The sequence below is a fragment of the Hippoglossus hippoglossus genome, chromosome 1, assembly GCF_009819705.1.
Source record: "Hippoglossus hippoglossus isolate fHipHip1 chromosome 1, fHipHip1.pri, whole genome shotgun sequence".
NCBI lineage: Eukaryota > Metazoa > Chordata > Actinopteri > Pleuronectiformes > Pleuronectidae > Hippoglossus > Hippoglossus hippoglossus.
In genome coordinates this window covers 11,110,969-11,131,973 of record NC_047151.1, presented here as the reverse complement: position 1 = coordinate 11,131,973, position 21,005 = coordinate 11,110,969, and the positions used below count along the sequence as shown (strand labels likewise).

The window sequence follows — 21,005 nt, the reverse complement described above, 5'->3', positions numbered from 1 at the left end:
TACAACTTTATTGTTGTCCCATCTAATGCAAGGGTGTTCTGGTAGTTATAAACATTTTATAACTAAAACCATTAAATCCTATTGACATTTATTATAATTGTTCTTGTGGGACATAGAGGATGAGAATATGATCAGAGTGGTAGTGTATTGTTGTTGTATATAATCTAAAAACTCTATTTAACTCTTTAATATATGTAACATATTCATCAGCGTTCATGCAAATGCTATAGTTATAGATATGCTCACACAAAAGTCAAATTGTGGCATGTATTTTGACCTTGTGTATATTTTATATTTGTTGAGATTTGGGATTGACATGCATCTTGGGCAGTTTAATCACATGTGGACAGCTGTGAATTGAGTTGAGAATGTGCCCAAGATGCATCACAGTCACATTTGAGATCCAATCCCTCAGACCACATGTGGCTTCATTCTGTTAGCTCTAAATTTAGATGTGCCACTGACAGGCTACAGTTTCACAATGAATCAGATATTTCTTTACACTTTTCAGTGTTTCACATTTGTGGCCGGTTGATATTGTAGCCAGCGCAATATCAATACTAAGCACAATATATTTATTTTCAATTTTCTTTACTTTACTATTCTTATCCCATTGTGAAGCTAAATGCAGTGCATTGATTTGCTCAGCCCCCTCTGGCTCCTCTCATATGACACGGGGTGTGAAAGGTGTTAGAACACTGAGGGTCACACTATTCTTTCACATGCAAATCCTCCTCTTCCAAAGCAGCTGCTTTATGAAACTTTTCGATTTATCAAATTTAATGTATCACTATATGTTACAGAAGTACAGTCAAAGGAAAATAATGATTGACTTCTCTACCTCTGAACCCTGAGTGAGAATGATTGTCCTGTGAATCTCATGCTGTTTTTCCTCCTGATAGCTGATACCAGACATGATGTCCAGTAGATCGCTGGAGTTGGGTCTGGGCTGGAAGGTTTTCTGCTCAGACATGTTCACAACAGCAACAAATCTTCTGGAAGATACAGGTGAGGAGTGGAGCAGCATGCAAAGACAGGGCATAATGTATTCATTCTACTTGAGAGATTACATGTTTTTGTCCAGTTTTTTTTTGTGTAATCCTTTTTACAACATGCAAACAACCTCCTTGAAGGAGGTAATAAAAAAGGAACCTCGATATAAGAAACGTCCTTTACTTAATACGGGTATTTATGTACTTTGCTGATATAATTCAATACTATAAAAATGGAGCAGTCCTTCAAGTTATTGAATTTATAACTTGAAGGACTTAAAGGATTGATAATTTGACTCCCCTACTACTTAAAGCTGTTTTCAGACATGTTCTGTAGAGGATCTAAGGAGAAGTGGGTCCGGACTTCCTCTGCAGTTTGCCTTTCATACATGCACAACACACCGGGCTATTTTCTGCTCAGATGCACTCACAACAGCAACAAATCCTCTGCAGGATACAGGTGAGGGGTTGTGCAGCAGGCAGACGCAGGACGTAACATTGTAATTCTTCTGCAGAGATCACATCTTTTTGTTTACAGCACATCATCACCGGCGTTGGCTTTTATTACAACTAACTCTCTTGACATCTTGTTTTCTACGTGTGTGGCCCCGCTTTTTCATCCTTAGAGATTTGCTTTCTTTTTGTTAGTTTTTTTGCATCATGTTAGAAGCGTCATCAACCTCTAGAGCAGTGGTCACCAACATTTTAGAGCCACAGATCTCTTTTTAATTCTAAACGTAACGTTTGCAATTTCTGTTAAAGACTGAATGTAAGAGCATAAATATACACAAAGAAAGGCAGTTGTGCAACTTTATCTATTCAATGCACAATATTCACATTTATATAAATTCATATTTACAGCATCTGTTGCACAATATTTAGATTCTCAGTTCAACAATATGTTCTGCAGAGTAGCTGCTACTGCAGCACAATGTTTTTACACAGGCTTTGCCTTGAATATGGCCATAAATATGACTATATCCTTGTATAAAAAAAGTCCTGTGTACTCAAATAAATACCAGTACTATACAGTACGAGGCCTTGCATCTTCCGCTCCTGCAAAAACTCACAAAAACCTTCCTGATTACTCGACACATCACTAGTTATCACACGACAGGAAGATACACGTCTTCATACCGTAGTGTCCTGACATTTAGTTCAGCACATAATCCGACTTGTATTGAATGAAATACATTAGATAAACCAGCAGCCCTGTAGTAAAAGTTAGGAAGATTATGTCCAAGGAAAACCTGATGTTTCCTTACACATTAATGAATGATCCCAGTCTCCTATACACAGTGAGGCAGTTAGTGATTGTTGGTATCGGGATTGGTAAAGCACGATCCATGAGCCCGACTATAATGCTGAAAACATAGGTTGAAAACAGGAAGCCAGTTGTGACGTAAACTCGCTGCGATACGTCACACGTAAATAAGTTGATCACGCTTTTACTCGCAAGCTTGTTGTCTTCCTGTAGCTTTAATCATCTGTCGCCTGAAGACAGTACGCCATCTACGTTCCAGCCCGCGGAGATAAAACTGATTTGACGGGGATATGCCATCTGACTTTGTACCGTAACTACAGAGGAAAGCTCGTGTGGACAACAAACCAGGGTGTTTATCCAGCGAGCTAACTGTGCGTTAGCATCGCCAAACTCCACATCGTGCGCTCTCCATGCTCACTCTCTCTTCCCTCTCGTCTCCCGGTGCTGTCGTCGGCCTGTAGCTTCTCTCGCCGGGTCCAGTGCTCGGTTGTTCGCCAGGAGAGGATGAACTGGCTCTTCCCCTTGTCCAAAGGCTCCGGACCTCTCCCTCCTCTCAACAGCCTACAGCAACAAAGACAGCGGCAGGTCGAGTCGCTCAAAGCCGCTCACCCCAGGTAACGTGCGCAGCCACCGGCGGCTACATGAGCCAGACCCCGGGGCTGCTAGTTAGCTTGTACGTTATTCTCTGCAAACGTGGAATATGGCCACCATAGTGTTTCCCGATCACTCAAATGATGTCAGTTAGTTGAATCGGTTTACATTCCCATCATCTGTTTACCTAGCTTAGCTAGTCACCTGGCTCTCAGCTAAATCAGAATAAACACGCTAGGCTAGGCTAACACACATCTGACAGACATTTAATAATCTGTACATGTGTTTACTGCCACATTGGTCACTTGGTTTTTTTGCGTAAACATTCACCCCTCTCCGTGTGGGTGTTTGAGTTGACTGGCTTGTGACAGCTAACCTCTCCTCTAGCTAACTATCCTGACATGGTTAGTCGGGGAGCTGTGTTAGCTAACAAGCTAATCAAGTCATGTAGGGACTGTGACGTTGCGTATTTTTAGAGCCGGTGACACAAGTTGTGGCTTCACCCTGTCTTTTGATCATTCCATTGTTCGTCAAGCCAACTTGTTACGCATGTACTTGGGCGCTAGCTAACTAGATGTGGGGATTAAAGTATTAGCCTTTGTTTACCAAGTAGCTTCTGTCCTCACAGTGACTTGTTTTCTTTATCTACTCACATGTATTGAAAGTTTCAGTAGATATATTAATGGAATTGTCAGAATGTGCCGTCACACTTTGTTAAATTGTCCCAGGTTATGGTATAGGCGTTAAAGATTTCCTTTGATTAATCTCTCTTCAAACTAGCAGAATTCCCAAACATATGTGGAAAACACAAAACAAGTTATTGTAATCGTTGCCAGTCATGACCACATATTCAAGATTACATATCCTGACATTGTTGTGTTTCTCTTTCTCAACAGCCTTGCAGAGATCCAAAAGGATGTGGAGTACAGAATACCATTCACAGTCAACAACTCCACCATTACTGTCAACATGTGAGTCAATTTTTACACAGTCACAGTGTGAGAGCATCAAAAGCAGATGGTGGGTCTGCTTCACTGCCAATCTGTAACCTCAGTATTACACTGTATTCGATACCTATACACTGAAAATTCCACGATTCTCGATGCCCAATTCCATACCATGGCAAAAAACAAAACAATGAATCCCATTTTCAAAAATATTTGAACATACAGCGTGCACGTGTGTGTCTCTGTCACTCTGTAAATATATGTCTCATAAACTCCTGAACGAACCAAACTAACACAAAGTAAACCCTAAGCACTGCACAGGTCCCAAGAACCTCTGACCAGTGACCCTGTATTGTCTGGTACCTACACTACAGTAAAAAAGGAGTACTGTGATGTTTTTAGAATTTTGGCATCAATAACCTCCTAATTACTGCTTATTGATAGTAAGTAAGGAAGTTGTTGTACATGAATTACAATCTTAATATGCTTTGCTCAGTATGGCCCTGGTAGTACCACAAGAAGAGTCCTGCTCCCTTCATAACACTTAATAAATATGTTCTATTCACATGTAACAAAACACAAAGCTGCAAGTGTTAATAGTGTCCAAATAACTCTAAATGAAGTCTTTCTTATTCAGAACATGTTCCCCAGTCTAAAGTGAGGTTTTGCTCATAACTAATTCCCGAGTAGTTTGACACTTATGAACCCACACAGGTTCCCTATTCTAAAGTTGCCTCTTCTTCACACTTAGTAAATCCATTATAGCACACAACTGATGCAAATAATAGATGCTATTGTTAAGCGATGGGTTACAGCTTGAAAAAAAATTGAGGTCTACTGAGATGCACAGGTTCTAGAAGAACAAAGTCAGCACAAGTAGAATGGTAAATGGTGAAGTCTTTTAGTCTAGATGACACACATTCATACAGTGCATCTGTTAGAAGCACTTTTTAAAAAAGTTTCTTCAAGGCTAAGAACAAATGTACTGCCTAAACTTCCAGTATACATTTCAGCTGACAGAGCTTTTGGGTGTGTAAAGGAGCACACAGATTTTCAACCATTTCTCTATATATTTGTTACAAAACCTCATGTTCTGAATAAGAGACTTAATTTAGAGTTATTTGGACACTATTAACACTTGCAGTTTTGTTACATGTGAATAGAACATATTTATTAAGTGTTGTGAAGGTACAATGACTCTACTTGTGGTACTTCCTAAGCAACTAGTGAATGGTTAATATATGTTCCCTAATGTAAAGTGTTACCCATATTTTATATCTAGTTATATATATATATATATATATATATATACTTTTAGACAATTTTTAGTCAATTCTTCAAGATTATGTGGCACAATTATACATTTTTCTCTTCTTTCTTTCAGTCTGCTACCTCCTCAGTTCCCTCAGGAGAAGCCAGTGGTCAGTGTCTATCCCCCTGTTGGACATCATTTAGTTGACAGCAATAATGGCACCTTGATCAATAGTCCGCTCATCACAAATGTAAGTAGTTTTCCAAATTTTGGATTTTGATTGATTTGGTTAAGCTGGTGGTTTTCACCAGTGGTTTCTTCAGGCGTTTGCGGGAATGTTGAAGAGAAGGAGATCATTGGGGGTATATTTAGTCAGGTCTTTGATACAGGTTTTCTTGGTGGGGGAGATATGCATGACAATATGTATAAAAACACAACCCAGGGTGTTGTTTTTCATAGTACTGTCAGACATAAGCAAGAAGAAGAGTGAAACCAATATGGTCACTGATGATGACGTCCTGAACTAAAACAAGACTTATTGTGAATTGATTTTAACTTGCAACTTCATTTGGTTTAGGTGCAGCACAGAAATGCTTAGTTGCTTTATCTAAACCCTATAGGTCACTGTTGGCCCTTTTGTTGGCTGGGTAGATGATCATGGTGTATGGTAATGTATACACTAATACAGATTTTGTCAGTAGTAGTATTATGATTTTTAAACAGCGGGGAAGGTGGACTGACATATTTTTGAATGTTGTACTTCAGCTTCACAACTATTCTTGCTCTGCCTTTACACCATTGTTACTTAAATTCACAAATGTTAAAGATTAAGAGAAACTGTTAATTAAACTCTATGCAGGGACATTATCTCTTTTGCAGTATAATCAGGGGGTAAAAGGAAAGATAGTTACATAATAATAAATAATTAAATTACATCTGACTAAAACTGAAACGACTAAGTCAAAGTGAGACAAACAGAAGACCATTGCAAGATTCAGTCCATTGTGAAGTAAAAACAAAAACTTGCTTTTGTTTTCAGCACACAAATGTTCTGACTGTTAAACCAAGAAAAAGTGTTCATGATATAATGCTTATTAGAAATGTACAGTATAGTTTGGTTTTGATCTCCTGTGTTAATGGTTCCAACATCCCAACCTTTGTCTCTCATTTCTGAACCAAAGCCAATTTTTTTATTTCAGTTTCTTCACTAAAATGTTGATGTAGTTTTTGTACACAAATTAATAAACATCATATTTCAAATACCTGATCACAATAGTGATATTGCCTTTTTGTAAACACAGTCAGAAAATATGCTAGCCTTTGTTAAAAACAGAATTGATGGGAGAAATCAAATTACTGGACAACTGTAAACTTGGGTTTTACAGTTAATCAAGTTAATGTCCTGATTGTTTCTTTGCTTCTTTCTTCTCCCTCAAAAAAACATCACTTATTTCAAGTTTTTGTTAGTTCATACTTGAGCTTTTTCTGTAATGTTATGCTCACCCTCCTCTTGTTAATTTGTTTGGTTCTTCCTTGCTGTAGTTTGGGATGCACTCAGATCTGGGTAAGGTCATTCAGAGTCTGTTGGACGAGTTCTGGAAAAGTCCTCCTGCCTTGATGTCCACTGGTGCTGCTGGCTTTCCATAGTGAGTTTAATCTCAATATTTTAACTTAATAACAGAAAACACATGTTTTCCGCAACCTGGGTCTTTTTATTTAACTAATAATTAAAATCAGGTTTTAACAAATAAAGTCCCAGCTTATAAAAATGAATATTTATCGTTCTAATGTTCTCAAAAAATATATTTGATCACCTGTCTTATGCTTTTGTACATTAATCTTTTTAATCTTTCTCTTTTTCTCCTCCATGAATCAGCAATTTGTACAAGCCATCAATTCATCCTTACCCCACTCAGGCTTTCCACTATGGTCATAGACACGTGGGTCCCAGTCAGACGCCATCTCCTGGCGCAGCTCCCATGCCTCACCCAGGGGTCGAGGGTTCTCACGGGCCGCCTCGTGCTCCAGCTCCATATGGACTGATTTCTGATCTGCCACTGCCCGTACCTACAGGAGACTTCCAGGTACACTGATGATGTTCACACGTTTGATTACAACATCTATCCTACACACAGACACACAGGGACCATCATGTGAGCTTTAAGTTGTAAATTCAAGAGAGGCCATATAAATCAGAGTAGAAAAAAATATGATTTTAACTCTAAAGAACAAGATCCAGAATTAGCTCACTAGCAGGTAATTCATCTCTTCATCAGGATGTGTTGCTCAGGTTGTTTGTCTCATGTCTTGTTATGATGCTCTTTTATCAGTCGGTGGCGGTAAAAGCTATGAATTGGCACAGGAACAGTGTTGGTGATTACGGTTCCGTTCTGGCTCACAGAGCAAATTACTGCTGAGCGGACATGACCCACTACACTACGTTCACTCACCAACAATGACACCCTGATAACAAGAGATATTTAAAACCACCTATGGCTTAGCTCGTTCAAGGGAAGATGCAGCTTTTCAGTTTATATTTTCCTGCAATTAATCAGTCAAGTTCAGACAAATCAAGTTATTTCATAGAAGCAGGTTCAAGTATATGATGTGCTCACAAGCCCTCTTTTCTTTCTCAGGTTGGACTGAACGGACATATGTACAAGATGCCGGAAATTCCAGAGTCTTTCTCTGAACTCAGTGACATGAAGTAAAGTTTTCTAAAATATTGTCATTTTTAAAATGTCTGTGATATTTTAATATTGTGACACAGTTTATAATGTGTGATTCTTTTGTACTGATTATTGATGTCTATTGTTCTCTTGTTCATCTCAGTCTGACTACGCTGTCAGACCTGTCTGAAAATGAAGACTTGCTCCTGGAGTTCTTTGTGAGTTTGCCACAGCTCAAGCAGATCACAGGCGACAAAGAAGAGCTGGTCACCAGCATAGTGGGCATGGCTAGTGAGTTCATCCCCCTGCCTTATAGGCCTGTCATGAAAGTAAAGTTGCGCTCCACTCAACTCAACATTTCTTTTGTCATTTACAGAGAAAAACCTTCAGATGGAGCCACATTTGGAAGGGAAACGGCAAGAAATGCTTTACAAGGTTTTGTTCTTATATCAGCTCCTTTTTAAATGCACACAAATACACAACAAACCCACTCAGGCAATTATCTGGGAGTTAACATTGGGGTGGTTTGTCTGTTGTGTTCACAGTATGAACAGCTAACTCAGAGGAAGTCGGACTTTGAGACGAAGACGCAGAGACAGCATGAACTCAGTGATGTAAGAGGCTTCACTCATCACACTATGATTGACAACAGGTTTTTAGACATGACTTTATTGCATGGAAGCTTCTGATAGCCTGTTGATTGACCTGCTTTCAATTTGATGTTTCATTACATTTTGTATTTATGAGGACAACACCCATTTATCAACATTCTTGTAAAGCTGTCAGTGTTGGCAAGCTGACTAATTTCCAACTGTAGTCCTTGGGTCAGATGTTTTTGTGAGCCATCTGGCTTTGACTTTTAATTTTGGGGAGTCAGAACTAAGCAAATATGGTTTGTTACTTGAATTGTAGAAACCCAAATGAATGTAGTTATCTGGTACGAGAAATCTAAGACAGCATTGTTGTTACTTTGTCAAATTGAGGAAACCAGAGGAGAAAGTATTTAAGACTTTGAAGAAACCATTCCAAATATGCTTAAACATCTCTTTAAACTGAATCTGAATCCTATTGCTTTGTTTCTTACCTAAGTGTCTGTAATCCCCTGCTAGAGTTGCAGTCTTAGTACTTTACAGGCTCGGTTAAAAGTTGCGGCCCACCAGGCTGAGGAGGAGTCAGAGGAGACGGCTGAAAACTTCCTGGAGGGACGTTCAGAAATAGACGAATTCCTGGCCAGCTTCATGGAGAAGAGAACGGTGAGAGACCCTAACTGCAGTTTTTGTGTGGAGATAGTTGTGTTAAATTGTCAGTCTGAATGTTAGCAGAAGGGAAGTTCACAACACTAGTGGAAGAAATGTGTTTTGATTGGCTCTTGTTTTTCAACAGCTTTGCCACAGCAGAAGGGCCAAAGAGGAGAAGTTGCAACAGTCCATCAACACACATGGACAGTTTCCTACCAGCCACTAGAGCACAAGGTACAACAAACACATGAGCAAACACTCATGCACACAATCTACAAAATCAGCTGATAGACAGAACATAGGGAAACTGGTGGCTCTCAGCTGACTGTTGCACAACAAGCAGAACTCGTGGTATTAACTTATAACTCAACTTACCACCATTTGTCTTTGTCATCTGTTCTTTCCACTTCTTACCTTCCTCAGGTTTGGTGATTTCTCAGCCTACTGCTGCCAACTAAAAGGATAAAGACACTAGGGAGGAGGAAGCACACTGAGTCAACAACGGGCACTTTGAAGATATAGAAAGATGGTGATGACAATGGTGGGCTAAAAATAAAGAAGCTGCCTGTTGAGTTCGTTATGGTAATGTTTGACCGTGTGAGAGCAAAGATGGAAGAGCTCTGAAGTCACCACAGGGAGGCCAAGACTGGAAGAGTGGTGGACACATGCCTAGCTGTTCCACCACATTACTAAGGATTGATCACATTGTGGATAATTTGTTATGACACATTCTGTCTCTGTTTGTCCAGTTTGACAAAGAGTTTAGTTTCTGTCCAGGATTCGTGTCACGTTTGGTGCACCGGATCAGAGTGGTTGATGATATGAACACTTTTGACAGGAAGTAAACATTTCTTAGGACAGTATTCCCAGTCTTACATCTTTTCATGCAATGACTAAGTACATGTCATTTATAGATGAACTGTGATAACACTGATGTCAGGTTTTTCAGTCTCTGAGATCTTGTCAGGTCCTTGTTTTTTTTTTTCTTCATTTGCATTTTAATCTCCTGTTTACACTGGGTAGGTTGTTCCAGCCATTTTCATAAATCGCATCACTGATGTCATTGTCAAACTTGACAAAACAAATTTGGGATTCACCAATGAAAAAAACAAGCAAGGACGGGGTAGTGTTTTTAACTTGGGCTGTGAAAATTTAAACTGCAGTTTCCCCTCGAGCAATTTCTTGAAAACATCTTTAACATCAGTGTGTTTGCACAAACAAGAATAATTTGATTTGACCTGTGTTAATTAATCTATTGAACGTTTTTAGAAATTAGTTTCAAGGTCAACGTAAACAAAATAACAGAACAATCATATGTATTCTTCAGTTAATGTCAAGGCTTGTGGTTTATATATATATATGTTTATATATATATATATATATGTATATGTGTTGAAACAACACATTGATCAGTTTTACTATATATAAAGTTGATTTGAAATCAGCTTAAGGGGGGAGTCAGAGTACTGTAAAACATATAAACGGTTTAATAACACATTATCTAAATTCCACATGTTTTACAATCATCAAATTATTTTTGTATTTGTATAACACACTGATGGTTTTTCACTGATTAGCATCATTATAACCCACCCTTTTGTTATTATCACGCCCTTTGAGCTTGAAGTGTTTGAAGAGCCTCAGAAGATTTGGGACAATGTTGCGGAATATTAGGTGAAATGCTGCAGTGAAAGTTGACATTGGATACTGTATTTAAATAATGTTAATAATAGGCTATATTGTAATCAAAGACTCAGACACCTTGTATTATATGTTCCTATTTAATTTGTTAAAGTAATAAAGAATTTAGAATAAATCTGGGTTGTTTTACTTATTAACAAATCTCAGAGAATTATTAATACTTTGACCCTATACCACAAATACCTCTAACATTGTAATATCTTTACAGTAATTTTGTGGAAAATTATGGTTCTATAAGCATTTGTATTGATTGCCCATTTATTGATTCATACAAAGATCCTACATTATGGGCTGATTTGTAAGTAGGTATCTCTGCTAATAACTGCAGTGTGTCTTATGGTAACCTATAGAGGTGTGTTGTTTTTGGCTAAAGGTTTTAAAAACCTTACATAATCTTCATGATTTTGATTTCACATTTAAAACCAATCACTCCAGTTGTTATTACAGTTGTTGTGCTTTCTTCTGACAAAGGAGCAGGTTTACACCTTCATAACAAGTCAAACCTCAGGTGCATTCCAGTTAAAGGTTTTTAAATTATTTTTCCTGCTTAAACACGTGACGCAACCAGGTGAGTCGAGAACTGAGAGTACTTATATACATGATAGGTGACAAAGAGCTGCCTCCATAGGATCAGATACTAATTGTATATCCTTTCTCTGATATAGCAGCCACATGTTATAACTTCCCATGATTGTATTCGCTTTACACATGTATATACCCATCACATGATTATACATCCTCCACATATTTACATACCCACATCAGTATACCATCCACATGATTATATACCCTTAAAACAATTCCATATCATTTATATGATATACTCTTCGAATGACTATTTATACCCCCCATGATTATATACCCTCAATGTGATTATATAACCTCCATGTGATTATATACCTTCCACATGATTATATACTCTTTACACAAGGATATACCCTCCATGTGATTATTTACTTTCCACATGATGATATACCCTTTACACAATTATATACCCTCTATATGATATACCCTACACATGATGATATACCCTACACATGAATATATACCCACCTGTGTGCTATACCATTCCCACGATTACATACCCTCCAAGTGACATGTACAAATGTTCCTATAACTCCACAACAGCAGGTGGCAGTAATTCCCCGCTCGTCTCAATCTATCTGAACTCTGCTGAGAGGAGGAGAAGAAGCAGGAGGCGGGACACTGACCGGAAGACGCTCACTGTGGAAGCAGAGCTGAAGATGGTAAACTTGTTCACGACTAATCTTCATTTTCTTAGTTCTGTCAAACATTGACAATGCAAATCACCCTGAATTAAACCGTGAAGAGTTGAACAGTTGTTAAGTGATGTGGTCCATGCTCTGGCGCAGGTTAGCTAACTGTTAGCTAACTGTCAGCTAACTGTCTGTGAGGTTCATCTGTTTGAAAACAGTTATCACCGCAGCTCTGTCTGTTGTCAGTGTGGTAGCCTCGCTAACCCGAGGTAAACTAATGCAGAGGAGTACAAACAGTATTCAATCAAATGGGAGGGTTGTTGTTTAGTTTGGTTCAAAACTGTTCCAGAGAAGTGTTGGTGGAACTCGTGGTCTTTCTGGAGGACGCACTTCACAAAACACAGACAGGGTTTTGCAGTTATGTGTAAATAATGTGGGTAAACTATACAATTCAACACTTCAACTGTTCTCTCTGGGTCTGTCCATCTTTTCTGTGGACTCTAGATTATTGCTATGATGGACATTTTAACTCAATAGGTAATTGGACAACATATCATAGAAATAGAAATGCTCTTATTAGAGTTCCTCACGGTCATGGTTCTTCATATATCTCGCTGATAGCTACAATAATTTATCACAAAATGATTGAAGGAAAATGAATCTGCAACAGTTAAATAATTGTTTTAGTAATTTTATAAGCCAAGCTGGAAAGCATCAGGTTTATGTTCCGTCATATACTGTACAGTAGTTGAATATCCTATGGTTTGGACTGCTGGTTGTTGGACAAAACATGACATCTAGAGAAGAAAACTTCTCTTTGGACAATTGGCAACAAGCAATAGATTAATCAACATTATACAGACTAATCAATACATCAAGAAATTAGGCAGATTTAATCACTAAGGACATTTTTAGTTCCTGCCTTTATGTTGTTTTGACCGACTGTTTAAACCTCAAGGATACTCTGTTTACTTTGACTTTACACAAAGAAAAGTACAAAATTGTCATTATGGAGAAAGGTGCTTTTCCTATTTTGCCTTGAAATGTGTTTGTGTGCAGCCTCTGTAGGATTCTCTGTGTGCATTGTGAAACCATGTGATTGTTGAGTTCACTGAGCTTGTTTGACTTTTAGAACAATTTTCCTATATATTGTGAATTTACGGCTGTGTAACCACCATTACTTTCTCTCCACTTCAGTCCAGAGATATGTCCCAGCAGATGGGAGACAGCCATCGGAGGCTTCTACAATGCATGATGGCCAATGGCATTGTGGATGAGCAAAGAGCACAGACACTTTACAAGCATTGCTGTGAAACACACACCAGTGAGTTATTTAGAAATGTATCTTTACTCTAGAACAGCTCAAAGTGCTCCTGTGTGTCAGGAGACAGGTTTCATAGCAAACAGATTTCTGAATGATAAGAATAGATAGATAGACTGTTTCCTTTGCCTCATATGTAAAATACATTATCTGCGTTTTCATGAACACATTGCTGGCCAATAATTTGCCTTCAGTTTATTATCTAATCCATCTTGAATCTACCAGAAATTAATATATCCTTACTAAAGGATCTTAAACCATGGTGTGAAAAGTAAAAGAAGTTAAAAGTCCAGGGCAGTGGATCCAGGAAGTTTCCTGTGTATTTTAATTTAATCTTGTTAAATGACAAAGCAGCATTTGCATTTTCTTTAAACTGACGTAACTTTTTTTTGCATAACTGTATTTACTTCTGACACTGAAGTTGAAGTCATGATTTGCAAGCCAGGTTTTTTGGGGTTGTTGACCTTTTTTCTTTTTTTGCAGCTCAGTACAATGCTGACAAACTGGACAGTTTCATCGATACCATCAACTCAAAGCTGCAGCCCATGTTCATGCAGATTAGAAAAGGGATGTCTGAAGATGATGGTCAACAATACTACGCCCTGGTTCGTCTCATTTAATTCCTGTACTGGGCTTTTATTTAAGGGCCTGTTTCTTAATTAATGAACGATTTTTGTTTGAATATACAAGAACCTATGTGGTCAGAGTGTCCAGCTTCAGGGATGTGAAGTGTATCTACAGTGGATCACAAAGGAAATGTATATTTTACTGCATGTACTCATTAAGAGGGACAACAAATGGACAACAACAATTGCAAAAATCCATAAACTAATTCTACAAAGCCATCATGTGAAAAGACAATTGTCTGCATTCAAACTAAGCTGTGCTACCTGAGGTGTTATTAACCTCAGTCTTGCTCTAATCCGGTCCAGGTGAACATGGCTAACACTGACGTCACCAGGATGTCATCAGATTATGCCGACAACGAGCTGGAGCTGTTCAGGAAAACGGTGAGTTCACCGAAGGAGATCCCCAAAGCAGACTGTCACACCTGAAAGAATTGAAACCATTGCACACTGTAATGCAATCCAGGGCAACAGTTCCATAATGATTTATATCCTTTGTATTGAAATCGGCTGACATATAAAACAAGTTACCTGTCCTCACTGCATTAAGGAAAAGGAGGAACGAGGCAGAGCTTAGTGGCAGCTGATGAGAAAACTGGTCACATGTACAAAGGTACCAGAAATGAATCTGTTGGGAGCAAATATGTAGCTATTTTCGGTTACGTTTTTCGTTCTAAAACACATGGCGATGAAACATGTCACAGTTTACTCCACGAGAGTGTGTGTGTAACCTGAGCTGTTCCGATTCAGATGGACCTGATCGTGGGCTCTGAGAATGGCAAGGCCTCCTCCACCGACATCCTGAACAGTGCAGACACCCTGACCACCAAGAAGCTGAAGAAGAGCGAGACGGAGCACCTGTTGAACCGACTGGTGCATGACCAATGGCTCAATGAGGTGCAACACTGAACACCATTTCCACCCAATTTGTGAAAATCTAATTTAAGTCATATTCTCTCTGTTACATTTTCTACAAACTCTTCCCACTTTTCGTGTGGACAGGGCATCATGGTTTCACAAGGTTTTTCAGCACTTTCATAGTGTTTCAAATCAGCCACATTTGTAATTGTAAAGCAAGTTTATCTTAGTTGGGCTATCTTTTAGTTAGCCAGTCTCTAAGATTAACATAAAAATTGGTATTCAGGTAGCTATGTTAACCATATTACTGTTGTAAAGGTTGGTGGTTCGATCCCCGTCTCCTCCAGTCTTTGGGCAAGATGCTGAATTTCCCCCTGAATTTGCCTCAGTGTGAATGGTGTGTGTTAATGGGTGAATGTGGCTTGTAATGTAAAGCGCTCTTAGCAGTTGATAATAGTAGAGAAGAACTGTATAAATTTAGTCTGTTTACCATTTAAGGTGGAATTTCAGTCGTATGCAACATAAACAGTAGTTAAGTTCAAGGATAGTCTAGTTATTGGAGGATGAAACTGTTCCTTTCCGAAATGGGTCAAAACAAACAACAATAATACGTTTGTGTTCTAAATTAATTTGATCTACCAATAAATCCTCTGTTAATCTGAGAAAATATAACCAGTCTGTTGGACCTAACCGTTTTTGCTCCAACTTGATACTGGTTTATTTAATGTGTGATCAATTACTGTTCATTCATTTAGAAACGGGGTGAATACACCTTGTCCACCAGATGTATCATAGAGATGGAGCCATACATCCGCACAATGCACCAAGACCAGGTCAAAGTTTGTCAAATCTGTCACAACATCGCTCTCCAGGTAAAGCTCTCCTCGGTTTGTCTGTTGTGTATCAACTTTGTCCCCCTATGTTAATACCTGAATCGAGTTGAGAAGTGCGCTTGTTATCTAGCTAAACCTTACTGCTGAGAATTTATTTTTCTTCCATTATAGTTTCATGATTATATTCACAATTGATATTTTGGGAATTTTAGGGAGTGACATTAATAACCTTTTTTCGGTTGTGATGATAAATGGAGGAATCTAACTCGGTACACATTTTAAGAAACAGAAAAACTCATTAATATAAAGCCTGATTTTACTTTACATAAATATTTGTATTAAATGTAGTTATTGTATGATTTGAAGTTGTCTGGAGATAAGCATCTGAAGGGTAAACATAATTATGATTACAGGGTAAAGAAGGGAATTACTTTAGAGGTTAACCTTAGTAGATCGAGTAGCAGTAACTACATAAACAGTAATGTCCAAGATTTTTAAATTATTAAAAAGAAAGTTAAATAAAATAATTTTATATAATGGATACTTGATATCATTAGTTTTTTTTTTTACTTCAATTTGTAAAACCTTAACTTATTTGCCATGGGTTTTCTCACTGTATTATTATAATGTGATTTGTGTATTTTTCAGAGCCAAATCTGTGAAAATCCTGTGTGTGGCATAAAGATACACACACCGTGTGTGGCCAGATACTTTAAAGGAAGATCCGAGCCGCGGTGTCCAGCTTGTGAGGACTTCTGGCCTCATGAAATCCCTGGTATTTTCATTTACATTTACTTGTGAATGTTGTTGCATGTTCCATGTTTTATTGTTACACACATACCTGACCCAGATCCATACCCAGGAGATTTCACATTATTATTTATTTGAATTTTAAGAAAGACATAATACTTAAAATCACAAATTTTTCTGTTCTTCACAGAAATCAGACGACCCAGGTCTCAATCCAAGAGATAAGGGCTCAAACATCCGATTGTATTTTTGTTTGTTAAATGTGTTATATTTTGTATAAGTTTCTAATAAACCACACTGATAAGATAAAGGTTTTTCCTTTTTTTTACAAAAATAAGTGAGAATGTGTTACTTGGAAATGTCTTTATTATATATATTCACACACAACTGTTAGTTTCTTGTAATTTTCTAAATGTTACCTCTGCACTTGTCTCACCTTCTTACTAGACTCTTGATCAGACAAAAAATCTGGTCTTATTATAAAGAGAGTTTAGATATTTTTATGAAACCAGAGACGATGCAACAGATAATCTGCTGTTAAACTAGATTTTGAAATGCAGCTAAAAAAATAAATCAAAAAATGGTTTTGACTTTAGTTCTGCATTGCTGCTGAATTATGGTAATTCACTTGACAATCCTGTGTAGAATTGCTGACATGATTATGAAATACATTTCCCTTAAAGGGTAAGACAACACTTTCTCCACAACATTTTCTTTGATGAGATTTTATTTTTATAGAACTCAACTTCTAAGAAAAAATAACAATTTGCTGTTTTCATGTTGCTAAACACAATATTTGTTACAAAATTAAATTCAACAACATGACAAGAACATGAACCACATTCAAACCACTGCAGATAATACGTATTGGGAGCGTGTTCACACACATTATATATATTATACATTATCTTCAAAGTCAATAGTTGCTGTATTACATATACATACACACTTGGGCTGGGCAATAAACAATATGCACAATTATCGTAATACAAACTTCATCAAGAGCAATATAACAAAAATCCAACATATTTATCGATATAAAGCTCATTATTATGTAAGCGCGATCAGGAGGTACAACACCTAATTATACCTCAGATTTGTTTTGCTGTTAATCAAGTGTTTGTTATTCTCTGGTCGTAAAGAAGAATTTAAAATCATCACCTTCACTCAGGAGCAAAAATCTGTCTTTAATCTTTAAATAAATAATGTGAAATTTTTCGCAATATTGATCAATATCCACAGATTTTTTGCTGTAATACACACATTCAATTACTGAATAATACAATCAATGACTCTTTTCTCATTCAAATCTCAAGTTTTGTTGTAATGAATCACCAAATGTTATTTGTCAAATGACGTAAACTTGTGATTGCTGATTCATTTTCTGGATTACAGTTACAATCTAGTTCTAATTCTGACACTGAGATGTTCTTAAGAAAGTACCATAAATGAAAACAATTTATATTGATGCAAAAATGTCAGTGAAAGCAAACAACATAAATCTCGACCTGTGTTTATGCTCTGACTTTAGAGTACACTTGCCTGAGAGGATTGCTGTTTCAATATCTTTAGGGTGACAATTATCTTGATTGATTTTCTAAACCAGGGATAGAAAAAGGCATAAATGAGTGGATTCAAACAGGAATTAAAATACAGGAGCCAGGACACGATGGGCCAAGCTAACGCACTGTTTGAGGTGTCCTCTCCCACAAGAGACGGGTAATAGTACGGACAGAAGGTCATCAAAAACACCAGTATGACCACACCCAGAGTCCTGGCTGCTTTCCTCTCTGACCTCTTTGCCCTGACCGGCACTGAAGCACCTGCAACAGCTGTAATATGAGACCGCAAGGCGCGAGCCTGAGACACCGCCACAACAAACACTCTCATGTACAGTACGATGATGCTCGAGCACGGGCCAATGAACGTGAACACCAGGTCGACCGCACCGGAGACAAAGTTGATCACCACCACACACTCCCCGTAGCAGGAGCTGTATCTGTCTGGCTGCCTGAGGTGGTCCTTCAGGATCAGCCCGCTGTAGAGGAGCGAGCAGGCCCAGCACAGACACACACACACCTCGATTCTGCTGCGAGTGATTTTGTTGTTGTAGTGCAGAGGGTGACAAATGGCCACGTAACGGTCGATGGAGATGAGCACCATGTTCCCCACAGAGGCCGAGGTGAGAGTGAAGCCGATGATGTAGGACAGGGCGCACATGACCTCGCCCAGCAGCCAGCAGCTTTCTATGAATCTCACCATCTCCACCGGCATCACCAGCAGCCCCACGAGGAGGTCTGAGACGGCCAGGGAGAGCAGGAGCAGGTTGGTGGGGGTGTGGAGCTGGCGGAAGTGAGAGATGGAGATGATGACCAGCAGGTTGAGGGCTATCGTGAGCACGGTAATGGAGGAGAGCAGCGCGTAGAGGAGGAGGGCCTCCGTGCGAGGACGAGGAAATCCCCTGCAGGAGGAGTTGAGGAGCTGAGGGTAGCAGAGCTCTGCAGCCTCCAGACCATCCATCGTCCAGCGCTGAGGAGAGGTGGTGACCTGAAGCTGCTGAGCTCGAGCAGCTTCTCTCACCGCACCATTGTGCAGCTCATTTATCTGTGGCAACACTCTCTGCTCCTCCTCTTCATCACTCTCCGCTTCACTCTTCTTTTCTGCCTCTGCTCACTCAAGTCTGTCAACTTTCCCTCACACCTCCTCCTAATTTCTCCTCCCTCCACTGTCATCTTATTTGTTTCTTACGTTCCTCCTCATCTCTCCTCTTCTTCCTCACCTCTTGTTTTTTTCCACCCTCCCTCCTTCCTTTTCCTGCTCCCCTCTCACCACCCTGTCTCTTGATGCAACCTGGAGTGTTTTTCTTATAACTGATTTAATCAGTTTTTCAACAGTAGGATTTTTAAATCAGATCCACTGTTCTTTGTAAACAATCTTGATGAATCGTTGACGTTCTTACCAACTAGAGAAATCTGTGGATTTGCGTCTGATATTATTTGATTGATAAGTAAAATACAATTTGCTGCTTTTTTGTATTTTAAATGAATGTACCTCAAATATTTGGATTCTGCTGGTCACACAAAACTACCAATTTGATCATCTCAACTTTTGCTCGTAGAAATTGTTATTTTTCATAATTTTCAGCCATTTTATAAACCAAACATTTGATTATTTCATTTAGGTAGCAGTAGCAGTTTCACTCCAGATTTCACAGGTGAGTGCTTGTCCCCTGCAGCTAAATTCTTGACAAATACTACAACAATGTTGAAAAAGGCCCTATCTCACAATGAAACGATATCGCAGTGATTCAGATCCACGACACCATTTTATCGGTTTAATTTCCAGGGTAATCCATTAAGTAGGTTTTGCGTAATCCTGCTAATTAACAGACAGAGAGACACGCAAACAAATGAACAAACGCAGTGATTTAAACAGTCAACATTCAGGGCCATTCTGGAAGAGTTGTCAACTTTTGATTGGTTGCCCTGTACCAACAGGAGATGTTTCACCAAGAAAGGCCCAGGTGACCCAACAAAACAGGCAGGAGGTGATTTCATAGCTCTGGTGGTTTTACAGCTGCTTTCACCTCTTTGTCCACAACCGTCACTGACGTCTTCCACACCAGTCCAAACCATGAAGAAGTCTCAGGAATCATGTTTGACTGCAGACCTTGACTTTTTCTCCCTTGTGTCCCAAATAAGGCAGCTGCACATATAGTCGGTGTTACAGATGCCTATTGAATGGCAGCTTGGGCACTCTAGAAAAGGTCTCAGGCTTCAAGACGACTCGACAGGCCAGGTACGTGTTGGTGTATGTCTGGGTCAGGATACAGAGACACTGCACAACTGCACACAACAGAGAACTCTGAAGTTTTGGCTGCAGACTCTTGGTCTGTGTTTATATGTAATCGTTCCCAAGCCTCTGCCGTTGTGGCTCAAAGAGGGTTGTCTACTAACCAGAAGGTCGCTGGTTCTATTACCGGCTTCTCCAGTCTACAAGTTTTCTTCGGCATGATAGTGATCCTCAAATTGCCCCTGGCAGCTTTGTGAGCGGTGTGTGAATGGTGTCTGTGATAGAAAAAGATGAGCATAAAGTAACACTGTATGAATTAATGTGAAGTGTTGAATGTGGCTTGTACTGCATCGTGCTTTGAATGGTCTACACCACCAGAAAAGTGTGGTGTAAATTCAGTCCAGTTACCATCTATTTAGTAACCAGGATGTTTATCTATCTCGACACAGTTTGGTTCAGATGTGAGCTTCAGCTTTGGTGGCTTTTATTGAGTCTTAGACAAATAGAGAATTCACCTGAACAGCGACCTGTATATGTTTCTGCTTATGTGGGTCACATCAGCCTATATGTGAGTATTTTGGCATCAACTTTGTGTTTGTGTCTTTTCAGCAGAGATGAGTTGATTTAATTGAGATGGGATATTTAAATACTTAGGTACTCCTGTCAGTTTCACAATGGTCTCACATCATCTGTATATACAGTACATATACTGTAAATATATATAAATTTCAACTTTTATCATTTGTACTTTGGTGCAGATGAGAAACGGCATGAATGTTAATCATAGTAACACATCCTCTACTTATCACAGAGTTGATTAATTAGTCTTTCTCTCTTTCTTTCTTTCTTTCTTTCTAATGTCTTAGCATTTGTCCCACTTAGGGATTTATTGGACCCACTTATTGGACTTTTTTTTCACCAACAGCAGAAGTAATAATAATGATAACTTTATTT

At 38.8% G+C, this 21,005-nt stretch overlaps 3 protein-coding genes across 5 annotated transcripts; 2 read left to right on the top strand and 1 right to left on the bottom strand.

Annotated features, from left to right (window-relative positions):
- The first annotated feature begins 968 nt into the window (after nt 1–968).
- vps37a (VPS37A subunit of ESCRT-I) lies at nt 969–19,987 on the top strand. Of its 3 annotated transcripts, XM_034598899.1 has the most exons (14): nt 969–1,008; nt 2,452–2,454; nt 2,718–2,870; nt 3,744–3,818; nt 5,179–5,296; nt 6,589–6,692; nt 6,923–7,130; nt 7,683–7,753; nt 7,879–8,006; nt 8,092–8,150; nt 8,261–8,329; nt 8,825–8,968; nt 9,099–9,189; nt 9,378–10,769. In XM_034598899.1, exons 3-13 carry the CDS (start codon nt 2,761–2,763, stop codon nt 9,177–9,179), a joined length of 1,167 nt encoding a protein of 388 aa, XP_034454790.1. In that variant the 5' UTR covers nt 969–1,008; nt 2,452–2,454; nt 2,718–2,760; the 3' UTR covers nt 9,180–9,189; nt 9,378–10,769. The 3 variants fall into 3 exon arrangements, 1 of the variants encoding a protein (XP_034454790.1); XR_004615322.1 differs by lacking the exons at nt 969–1,008; nt 2,452–2,454 and adding an exon at nt 19,977–19,987 and having other exon boundaries at nt 2,461–2,870; nt 9,378–10,314; XR_004615323.1 differs by lacking the exons at nt 969–1,008; nt 2,452–2,454 and having other exon boundaries at nt 2,461–2,870; nt 9,378–9,686; nt 9,720–10,769.
- Nucleotides 11,804–16,562, top strand: nsmce1 (NSE1 homolog, SMC5-SMC6 complex component). Its single transcript, XM_034599040.1, has 8 exons — nt 11,804–11,901; nt 13,069–13,195; nt 13,676–13,797; nt 14,125–14,202; nt 14,569–14,715; nt 15,432–15,548; nt 16,158–16,284; nt 16,450–16,562. The coding sequence occupies exons 1-8, from the start codon at nt 11,899–11,901 to the stop codon at nt 16,482–16,484; spliced, it is 756 nt and encodes a 251-aa protein (XP_034454931.1). The 5' UTR covers nt 11,804–11,898; the 3' UTR covers nt 16,485–16,562.
- On the bottom strand, nt 16,603–19,128 carry LOC117769806 (trace amine-associated receptor 13c-like). The gene has a single exon (XM_034598953.1). It carries the CDS (start codon nt 18,777–18,779, stop codon nt 17,787–17,789), a length of 993 nt encoding a protein of 330 aa, XP_034454844.1. The 5' UTR covers nt 18,780–19,128; the 3' UTR covers nt 16,603–17,786.
- Nucleotides 19,988–21,005: the final 1,018 nt, after the last annotated feature.

Coding starts and splice junctions, on each gene's coding strand:
- vps37a (XM_034598899.1), top strand. CDS start 2,761: ATGAACTGGCTCTTCCCCTTGTCCAAAGGCTCCGGACCTCTCCCTCCT. Junction 5,297..6,588: donor ATAGTCCGCTCATCACAAAT/GTAAGTAGTTTT, acceptor TCCTTGCTGTAG/TTTGGGATGCACTCAGATCT. Junction 6,693..6,922: donor GGTGCTGCTGGCTTTCCATA/GTGAGTTTAATC, acceptor TCCATGAATCAG/CAATTTGTACAAGCCATCAA.
- nsmce1 (XM_034599040.1), top strand. Junction 13,798..14,124: donor GTCAACAATACTACGCCCTG/GTTCGTCTCATT, acceptor AATCCGGTCCAG/GTGAACATGGCTAACACTGA. Junction 15,549..16,157: donor GTCACAACATCGCTCTCCAG/GTAAAGCTCTCC, acceptor TGTATTTTTCAG/AGCCAAATCTGTGAAAATCC.
- LOC117769806 (XM_034598953.1), bottom strand. CDS start 18,779: ATGGATGGTCTGGAGGCTGCAGAGCTCTGCTACCCTCAGCTCCTCAAC.